The following is an 11,073-nucleotide window of genomic DNA, read 5'->3' as shown; positions in this document are numbered from 1 at the left end:
TTGGCATGAAATAAATAATTTCTGCAATACATTTCCCCTGGTGTATTTTACATATTCATGCTTCTCTGAAATATTTTTGATAGTGATCCTCTCAAGAAATTTGACCTATTTATTTTTTTCCAGGTAGAAATTAAGTTTACTGTAGAAGAACTGTAAGTTTACTGTACAATCCCACCTTGCTTTGCTCATCTTTTTACATCTTCTTTAAAGCAGATTAAAAAGGGAAATTGAGAAGCTTACGTGTTTATCACTTTTCTGTTTCCTACCTAAAAAAAAAAGGCCAAAATTAAGGTGAAGGAAGAAGAGACAGGTTTGTTGTTGTTGGGTTTTTTTAATGTAAATATTGTCTCTATAGAGCTATAGTGGCAGGGTATGTTTTTAGTTTTCTTTTTGCACTGATAAAGTGACATTTGTCTTGAGAGGTACAGAAGTATCTTCTGGATATCATAAATTGAAAAGCCATACCCTGGAGCAATTAATCTTTTTAGCACATCAGAATATTTGTAACAATTAAGACTAGATGATTCCTGTATTTGATTATTTGTTGTCTCCTATAGTTAATCTGCAACTGCTATTTTAAGTGGGTTGCTGGAAACATTTTGGACACTCAAGACCAGCCTGTGCCATCACTGCAGTAGAAATGCCTTGGCACTGTTAGTAAAGTCTTCTGCTGTCACACCCCTTCTGGGACTGTCACCCTCTCTGTTCTGCTGGACTGCCAGCTGTCTTTTCTGGATCTTTTTGCTAGACATTTTCAATAAACATAGGTTCAGAATAACACAGTGAATGAATGATGCATGCAGATGTTAAGAAATCTTAGTAACGAAAAGGTCAGTGGACCAAACTGAGCCATCTGTCATCCTGTGGATGGCACTTTATTTATAAGGGAAGAGGTAGGAGAAGCAGAATGATCTTCTCTGTATGTTTTAAATTTTTTTCCAGAGACCGTTTGGTTATTTAAGTGAATCACTCCCAGCATAGTCAACCAGCCGCACTCTTCTTCCAGACTTACTGTGAGAAGTAGCTACTGTAAGCCTGACAGTACGTAGTTCAGAGGATGGAAGTTGTCCTGCATTAAACATTAACTTTCCATTATTCATTGTCAGATTTTTATTTGCTCAGAGAGCAATATAAATTTTGTTGTTTAATAGCGGTTGCTAATGCAACTAGCATGCATGTTAAGTGAGTTTTAAGCCTTCTGAAATAGCATTTGACTGACTGAATTATCAGGGTTGTGAATTAACCTTGCTCTGCCCTTCTTCACCTCGGCCTGCATGGTGCCATGGTGTGCCTGCTGCAGCCTGCTGCCTTTTCATCCTGTTCTCTGCATACTGTGGTACAGATCTTAACCCTTCCTCTTCATAAACATCCTATCTTTTTTGCTCCATCTTGTTATGCACTAGTTCATTACACACCATTGCCTTCAGGATTTTTTGAGAGCTTTATGAAGAAGCCAAAGTTGTTCAGGGCCTGACTTGGACAGAAGGCACAGTTTTTCTTCCCTTCTTAGGGAATATGACCCGAACTGCAAAGAAAGATTCTGCTCGTAAACAGAGGTCAGGTGTTAGAGTGTTTTATGAATGTGCGTTATGCACAAACCAAGCAAAGCTTTCATGTTCCTTCCACCACAGCTTCTCTGGTTAAAGGGTGTGTGTGTTTTGAGTCACTCAGTCAACATGAAAGGAAAGTTGTAACTGAGGCAGTGCCTAGACATGCTCTGTGGAAACCTAGGCCTTTGAAACCCAAGTGAACACTTACGGTTTAACAATTCACTGTCAAACGAAATAATTTCCAATGCTTAGGAAAGGACATCTATTCTGAGTAAACGTCACAAAGGCTGGGAATTTTTCTTGTGTGTTCCATGTTCCTCTTATCTCCCAGGGGCTGGCTCCTTCCATAAGCACTAGTACTCCTGTAAAAACATCATGCTTTTTATATTGGAAGAATTTGCCGTTTTAAAATCTGTGGGAATCAAGAAGAAGATGCAAAAGTAGTGTGCTACTATAACATATTTCAATGACCAAGCAACAGCTTTCAAGCCTGGGTTTCACAAAAACCTAGCAAGTAAGAGGCTAGGATCAGTGGCAGCCAGCGCGACACAGTGTCACGCCATTCAGAGGGTGCGTAGGTGACTTGTGTGTGTCACACCACGTGTGGAAAGGACTGAAGCAAAGTGAACCCAGGGCAGAGAGACAGAGGACAAGGGAAGTGGGTTGAGGGGCAAAGCAATGTGAGAGAGTGTTTGCGTAGTGGTAATGAGGAGGATGTGATCTCTGTGCTCCTGGCATAAGTTTACACATTTTTCTGCTCACAGCCTCATCTCAGATTTTCTATAGGAAATCTGATAACAACATGCCAATGGCTGGTACCTAAGGTCTAAGGAATACATAGCTTTGACTGCAGAGCAGCCGTAAGAGCCTTTGTTGGGCTCAGCACTGTGCAAACACCCTGTAGAATTTGCCTCTCTTATTTCAGGCATCTAACCTGAGCACAACTCACGACTTGAGAGTCCCCACACAAAGAGAAAATGAGGGAGTGAGTTTGGGCAGAGACTGAGAACTGAGCAAGTGTGGTGCAATTCAGGGCACCAAAATAAAATAAAGATATGTCTTGTGTTATTGCCTCTCAGTTCAGTGGTGGGTAAGGAAGACATAGTTGGAGCCAGGCTTTCTGGACTACTGTTTAAAACATCTTTATGTATCAGCTGAAACTTGTCAGGTCTGAACAATAAATGTTGCAGAGGCTGTGGCTGCAGTGCTTGAGCAGGCTTGAACGCTGGTGTCCTGTGAAGTGATGGCCAAGCTGGTGCAGAACGACAGGACTGGGGTCTGCAGGCTGAAAGGAGCGGGTGGGTAGCAGGGTCTGTCCTGGGGTACCCACAGAGGTGGGAGCTCCCTGCTGAAGGGGTAACAGCATGAACTTTGGTCAGTGTTCCCTTTTGTCAGTTCTGAGTGATTTGGAACAAATTTAGAGGTAGAAACCTTAAAGACACTTCTGAAAAATGGGATGGACTTCCTTCCTGTTTAAGCAGGCATCTGTTGAAATGCTGCAGCAGTATAATCAGAAGTTTAGTCACCATTTATCAGGAACAAAAATTACTGTTGAGCCTTAGGGGTTAAGACCATGATTCTGCTCTCGTTGAAATGAAGACCTTTGTCACTAGCAGTACCAGACCACGTCTTATGTGGTTATTTCTCTGGGAACTGTTACAGAGATTGTCTGAATGCACTAGTATATTTGAATAAAGAAGAAATATGAAACCAATCTTTAGATTAGCTATATATACTCGCTATTGGAGCACATAGCTAGTCAGTCCACCTGAGGTATCCAACTGTAATACAGTCCGGCAGTTTGAGCCCATCAACCGCCGGGCAAGGTGACACTTCCATTTACTTTGGGGTAGATAGGCCAAACCGGTACTCCTTCGGAAGAGCATGTTCCTTAACAAGACTGAGAGTATCTGGCCCAATGTTATAATTTAAAAAAAAATTTTTAAAAAAACAACCCACAACAAACCAAACAAACAAAACACAAAAAAAAAAAACCAAACAACAACAACCAACCAACCAACAACAACAACAAACTTTTGGCTTTGGCTGTGAGGTCTTTTAGCACTTGCAGAGACAAATAGAACAGGATGGTCAGTGAAATGATTCCTCAGTTCTAACAGTACCAGTGTTGGATTCAAGCAGTTGTTTCCTTGGATGCTTACACTCTTGAGGTATTTTTTCCTATCTCTACTACTTTAAAATCAGGAACTCCAACAGTTTCTGCTCTCTGCCACCTTGGTTTCTGCCACTCAATCAGGAAGGACAGGGCAGCAGCTGTTAACCTGCATAGATTGAGAGAATTGTTAATGTCTTCAAAAAAACGAACAACAGCAAACCAAAACAAACAAACAAACCATATTCTATATAGAGAGTCAGATTTGTGTTGGATTTTGTTTTTCTTTCTTTGCTGATGTTTTCAAATTTAGTCTGTTCCCAACTTTTGGATATTAGTGATCAGAGAGGCTCAAAACTCTTCTTCACACGACTCCAGAAAGCCACAGCGGTATGGGGATGAAATATCAAGACACAACACATAGGACTGTCCATCTCAGTCTGTGTCCTGCTAACAGCAGGGAGCTCTGCTACAGAGCACACCTTGATTTTTCTACGGCAGTGCAGGAGGGATTAAGAGCATCAACTATGCTATGCCAAATTTCTCCTTCAAGGAATTGAGGCCTTTGAGTATAACATTGGTATGCTAGATGATTCATGCAACTCAGGTAAGGGGCTGAACATCTATTTGTATGAGAGGAAAAGCAAGACTGTCTAATGGGGTGCTATTGGTATTGAGCATTTTAATGGCTACTTCCTCACCAGTTTTAGAGATTGTGAATTCTTTAAATTTTAATGCTTTAGATGTTAACAAATTTAGTTAACTTTTCAATTAGTCCCGTTGAAAAGAATAACAAAGTGTATTAGAAAAAATCAACTGCACACTAATAGTTCTGGATTGAAAAAGAAAATCCTTGATGTTTGCTACCACTGAAATCCATACTTATAAGATTTGCTTACTTTCAGAGCATTCTTAAATAGAAGGAGCATGTACCTTGTTTCACAACATCCCTGTCAGCTATATGTATGACTGTCCTGCTTGAAACCTGCATCCTCCCATCCCGCACCACAGCACACTCTTCTGGGCTGCTTGCCGCTTTGCTCGTGAGGTAGGAGGCCATAGGTTGCTTTCCAAGAGGCCAGAGTTAAGATAAGCATTGTGGTGCCTCAGGTAGCCTCAGGATTTAAGTGCAGCAAAGCCCTGCCTCCCAGGAAACCATGGACAGTGTGAAAAACTCTAGACAACAGTTTATGCCGATAGGCAAAAATCTATTTACAAAATCTGTCTACATATCTAGCTAGCTAGCTGTCAACGCCAGCCAAGGCACTTGACAAGAAGCTCATTCATCATAGCTCCAAACTCATCAAATCCCTGAGTGTGGTGTAACGACCCGTTCATCTTCCTCATCAACAGAAGAGCCTGTCCCCAGAGTAGTCTCCCAGGTTTTGCGCTGACTCTGGAACAAGATTTGGGGAAGACTAGAGCAGAATTCAACAAGAAGATTCTCCCCCTCACCCCTTGCCTTGCAACAGTGAAGGACTGAACTGAGCTCTTAGCACTACGCAGAAGGAGCTCAGTGTTTGCTTTGGTTTGAATCCAAGCTGTGACAGATAAGAAGAGCCAGATGTCAGGAACCACTAACATGGCACGTCGTCTCTCTAGGAAATTCTCTACTGGGAAAGCCCCTGGGGGAGGGCTGGAGAGTGGATGAATTTAAATGCTTAGTAAACTTCACAAAGGAAACCTCATACCACCCAAGGGTTCCTCCAGTGTACTCTGTGACTTTTGAGTTGAACATTAAGGGGACTGATGCCTTACCTGTGCCACCCGCAGAAGATTTCTGACATGGATGATGACCAGATATGTCCCATCAAAAAGTTGGAAACCTTGAGAGAAAGTGCCATACTGTCTAAAAAAGAGATGCATTGTGTTTTGTGCTTCCTTTTGTTTCCACATTCCTCAGTTTGAGAAGCAGCCCTACGTTGATGTGTTGATAGACAACCACTGAATTTCAAGCCTAGAAATGTCCTGTGTTTGATTCAAAGAACAAGGTCCACCAGGGAAATCCCCAGACTTGAAACTACAAGAGTAAATTCCATGAATGTGTGTAAAGTCTATTTTACCTTGTGGCATTAGCTTTTCCTAGGAATAATGTGGTAAAGAAGTCTACATACATGGGGAAGGGAGAGAAAACTTCCACTGAATTACTTTTGCAGCCTTGCTTCATTATTTAAAGCCTAGTATTTAAGAAGCCACTGTCTGGAGCTGTGAAGAATGCGGATGGGCTTTGCAGATAATCGAAGTTAGATTATTATTAATGAACTGTAAAGAGAAATCACCAAGACTGTGTACCTGGCATCCACAAACCTGTCAGTTTTGCTGGCAAATCCTTTTTTAAGTTCATCAGCATAGTGCTGGCCACCACAGTACTTGGTACCTTAGTAGGGATTGGACTGCTCTTATTTTAAGCCATATGATATTTACAATCTTTTCAAAGAGAAGACATTTTTAACATATCACCTTTAACTCAGCCTGTTTCTTTTTCCTTTGGATTCATCAGTGTCAAAAATGAACCTTTATTTCAAATACAAGGAATGAGTAACACTTGCTTTTTCACAGCTCTGGGGCAAAAGGAGGCAAAGAGTTCACAGTTTATTCTGATCTGCATCCCAGTTGTGACAATGACAGTCAGAGAACAGCTAGATGTCAGGCACCAAACCTCTCACAAAGATCCACTGGCCAAGGGTATGTCTCTGTGCTTTCATCCTCCCAATTTACCTACTTTGTCTCTAAGAAACAGGCACTGATTTATGCCATGTAACCACAAATCCTCCAGGATAAGCTTGGAGCCCCAAATTTTCCAAAGGTCCAGGGCCCCGTGTTTTGCTTCTGGCTAGGGGAGATCTGGCTCCTTATAGACAACCAGGCACTGGGGTGATAGTGCAGTTAGGTGTGTTTACTTGGCATTTGTGTCAAAACATTGCTGAAAGCAGCCAAAGCAGTCTATAGGACTCTTGCTCCCACCTTCTTTCTTGGTGCTACGTGCCATGTAGGTGGTGGCTGGACAAGGCTGGGCCAGGTCGGGCTGTGCAGGCAGGGAGTGACACCAAGTGACATCAGAGGAAGAGCTGGACTGTCACAGCAAAGGTGCCACTCGGTAGAGCTTCTGCTCAAGGACGTTGCGGTGAGTGACTGGCCATGGACGGCAGCATAGCACTGCAGCTTCTGTCCTTGGCAGCGGCAACTGGCAGTAGACTAAACGCACCATCACTAGAGCCCACATAATATTCATAGTAGAAATAAAATGGTGATTCACATTATTCTTGTAATATTCTATTTTGATAATTGTTTCATTACTTTTTGTTGTTATTATGTGAGCTGATTTTTTTTTTTCTCTTGGCATCATCAAACTAGCCATCTTTGGTGATATCCGGATCATATGACTGTTTGTACAAAAGCTTGTGAGGTTTCATCCATCAGAGAATAGTGACTTCCTCCTGTGGATAACAAACATGCCAGATTATGAAATATCTGGGTAGATAATGTCAACAAATTCTTGTTAGCATTATCTGGCGTCAAATGCATGAACAATGTATCGGAAACAAAGCAGTATTAGTGGTCTGGGTGCTTTTTCACATGGCTGAGCTACATGTTTCAGTACCATAAATCCATTTGAGACAATTTGATGAACTTGGTTTTAAAAAGGACAAGTCTTCAAGCAGAAAACTAGTTTACGAACACTTAAATGCTGACTCGTGCCAGTAAACTAGACTTTATGCTGTGTAAATGACCACTTCCCTGCTCCTGCTCGTGGTTTGTACCGTGGCAGGGTCCCCATCAACATCAGTGTTGCAATGGAGCTACACAGCAAGACAGAGTGAGAACATTGGCTGCTGTAAATGGTCCTGTCCCAGGTGACTAACTTCAGGGAGAAGTGGGGACACTGGATGCTTCATCTCTATTGCATCTAACTGCACGTTAGATGCCACATTTCTAAAATCATCGGGAACTTTGGTAGGGAGTGAATTTACGACTTGACCAGTGGAGAAGGTCTCAAAACAAAGGAGGGTCTGTAACATGTTACAACTTGGCCTGTGGAGCTAGAAAGGTTTTGGGAATTCTGCTACCATTTCTGCAGCATTGTGTGGGCCTACTTCTCAGCATTTCCCTGTTGGATGTCCTCTTCAGTATGTGCCTGCAGAACTGTGACACCATACAATGCTCTTTGGTCCCTTCCTACACAAGCCATCTATATCTGTACTGCACTGTGCAAGGTGGGGTCATGAATTGCCTGGGAGCTGTGATCTCCTGCTCCTGGTGGCACTCCCACCCAACCCACAGCTGGACAAGAGCACCTGGGTTATGGAAGAAAAGCTTGTGTGCATTTTGGGGGAGGTTAACATGGATTTTTTTTTTCCTTTTTTTCTAGCATTTGTTAAACTAGAGGGTAGACAGAAGGAGAACAAACTTGCTGGTGTGAAGGAAAGGGAATGCCACAGCTGGGGCATATTTCATTACAGGTTGGACAGGGTGGGTCTTTGCTGGAAAATCTGAGTAGCTGATGCCAAATCTGCTGGGCATAACCAACACATGCTTACACCTCTATTTAAAATCATTCGTGATGATATGCTAAACAGTGATCAAGGGTCAAGTGCATGATATACACAAAGACAAAGACAACACCACCCTGCAGCCAGTATGGAGAGTGACATCACCTGCCTAACTTCCCAGTTATGAAAAAACTCACCATCCCATTCCAAGCAAAATACTTGGAAAGGAACAAAGCAATCTCACTGTCAGGACAGACCTCAGCTCTGTAGATGTGAAAATAACTGCACACAGCATAACAGTAAAACTTCCCATTAATGCAGTTGGCAGCTGGCAACACGCATAACAGACCTTGGAAAGAGCAGGAGTGATTTTACAGAGTGCCTCTGGCCGCTCACTGGGAGATCAATTTGAAGAAGCTCCCATGCTTGTCTTTCCTCCCTTCTGTTATGCTCAAGGTCCTGTTTATGTGCAAAAAGAACAACTTACATGTAAGTAAAGCCAAGAATTTATTGTTAATTGAAAACTTAAGAATCTATTAATATTATTGCCAGTCCAAACCTAATTGTTATAGAAATAAGAATAATAATAATGCAGTTAAAATCTTCAATACAGGGAAAAGTGTCAAAAATAATACAATTAAAATTGTAATGCACACATGTCCTAGTTTTTTATCCATTTTCTGGGGATTATGTTGTTCTCTTCTGCTGTTCCTGAGTCTTAAAGTCAGCATCTTCAGCCTGCAGAATGACCTAGCACTGTAAATCTTCAGCTTCTGGTGTCCTTTGTTGGGAATGTTATCATGCTGGTGCTCTAGGATCTACTCAAGGTCATTTGTCTGGGTTTCCTAACATGCATTTACATTTTCCTCTTTTTTCACTGGTGTGCAGCTCCATGTTACAGCTGAATTTGCTGTATGTAGTGTGTTTCACATACGTTAGAGGATATTTTTTTTTTCTCTTTGCTACCCCTAAAACTAGTTTTATCCAGCTCCAGGTCTACATTCTCTAACTGACCACGGATGAGGAGCTATGGGGTCACCAATGCCAAGCCTGTGCCCCAGCTTTTATCATTTCAGACCTGTATTGCTCTGCATGGCATCCCGTGTCTCTACTTCTCAAGGCCTCTGCAATTGTTACCAGTCTGATATTTGTCAAACCTGAATGGCAGTAGTCATAAATATCTTATTATACATAGACTCGCTACTTGTTACTGCTGTCTATATAAAACTGCACCATACATACACCATACCTCATGCATGGTGACAAAATGAAAACTAATTACTATAGGCAGCTAGTCAGAGAAATTGCTGTCACAAGAAAAAATAAAAGAAAGGTACAGGTAGATCAAGAAAAGTTCAGGCAAAGCAAGCCTGGCAGGCCCTCATCCTGAAGCTCTGCAAACTCCCTACAAAGCTAGTGGGTTGTTGATAGCTGTGGCAATGCCAGGTTACAGACTGTGTTTCTTGTCTGCTTCTCAGAGAATGAGACTTGCTATTGTGTTGAGTCCTTCTTTATATTTTTATGATGCAGCACATCTTCTGTAAGTCCATACCTCTTGAGTGTTCACTGATAAGCTATGCAGAATTTCAAAGTTTTAGAGATCAGGAACAGCTCTTGGTTTTTTGGTTGGTTGGTTGGTTTGGTTGTGTGTTTTGTTGGTTTCGTTTTGTTTCGTTTTTTTAACTTCCCATACCATCCTGCACCAAATTAAACTTTCCGTGCATGAACACATATTTCAGGACCTTTCCGACCACTGGTACTATGCTGCCAAACTGGAGTCAAAGGTTTGAATTGATTGTGTCAAAGGCATGAGGAAATCTTGTTTGTAATATAATCCTCTCAGCACTTTAACTTTTTCATTGCAGCGGTTTGTAATACACAGGAGGTAGTAAGCAGATGAAACTTGTTTTACATGTATTCCTTTTAAAGTAGGACTTTTAAAGTAAGCTCTGTTTGGCTGAAGCCTTTAATGCCATTGTAACAGAGAGAGAGACAGAAAAGTATAGAAAGACTAATTTGATTTTAAAAGCTGCTGGGTAGGAGAAAGGAGTCTGTAGGATTGAGGTCCTGTGCAGCTACTGAAAGGAATTACCTATATTTCATTCCATGTTGAAAAGCATGAAACAAACAATCAACCCCAGAATTTGAAAACTAGGGTAGATGTTTTGTTTTGTTTTAATTTTGCATATCAAATGCTAAAGAAGAAAGAGAAGCATCTCTGTGTTTGATGATTTCAACGATGGCTGGCTGACGATGTGCAGTAAGATCCATGCCAGAACCAAAGCACTTTGGGTTTATCAGAAGTGTATGTTATGATTTACCTGAAATGGTGTTGCAAAAAGCTTTTTCACCAGAAACTTCAAACGTGTTTTTGTCTTCATTTACAGTGAAAAGCAAACACAGGATTGCCTCTGAAAGGGAAAGTGTGTTTCTCCTTTTCACCTGCCAGGAGACTTGCTTCCCCAGTCACCTCTAAGTGAAAGGGTCATAAGGATGTGATTTTTGCTAAAATGGAAATGGGCTCAGAGCTACAAGGGCTGCAGCATCTGAGCCTGTTATTTAGATCTTGTTGATATCTGAAAAGCACTAAGTTTGCTGTCAAACCCCAGAGAAAGCAGGGTTTGGCAGTTTCTCCCCGTCATCATTTACCAAGCTGCAGGAGTTCACAAGCCCAAGCTGGAGCCTCTTGTCTCAGGGGTCTGCTTCCTCCAGTAATGAAGACCATATCTAGACTGGATGGTGGAGGATGATATTGGAAAATATAATCCCAGAGCTGAATCCCAGGTGCCAGGAGGTAGTAGAGAAGAAATCTGTCTTCATCTTTTTTCCATATACATGCTTTGTGAGAGCTGTGGGCTCAGATCAGGACTCAAGGCTGTGATGGCAGATCACCCAAGAATGTCTGTGAGAGCCTCACTCC

General features: G+C 41.8%; 1 protein-coding gene across 6 annotated transcripts in view; it reads left to right on the top strand.

The window, feature by feature from the left end:
• Window positions 1-8,503: 8,503 nt before the first annotated feature.
• CAPSL (calcyphosine like) overlaps window positions 8,504-11,073 on the top strand; it is a 42,194-nt gene continuing 39,624 nt past the window's right edge. For all 6 annotated transcript variants that reach the window (XR_010607867.1, XR_010607866.1, XM_065656737.1 and 3 more), the window contains exon 1: window positions 8,504-8,642. Coding sequence is in view for 4 of the 6 variants with exons in the window: in XM_065656737.1 (XP_065512809.1) it covers window positions 8,601-8,642 (42 nt within the window). In the remaining 2 variants the exon portion in view is untranslated. The remainder of the gene's footprint in view (window positions 8,643-11,073) is intronic.

Source organism: Caloenas nicobarica, chromosome Z (genome assembly GCF_036013445.1).
Source record: "Caloenas nicobarica isolate bCalNic1 chromosome Z, bCalNic1.hap1, whole genome shotgun sequence".
In the NCBI taxonomy this organism is placed as follows: Eukaryota; Metazoa; Chordata; class Aves; order Columbiformes; family Columbidae; genus Caloenas; species Caloenas nicobarica.
Note: the sequence above shows the minus strand (reverse complement) of the source record. Positions and strands in the feature narration are given on the sequence as shown.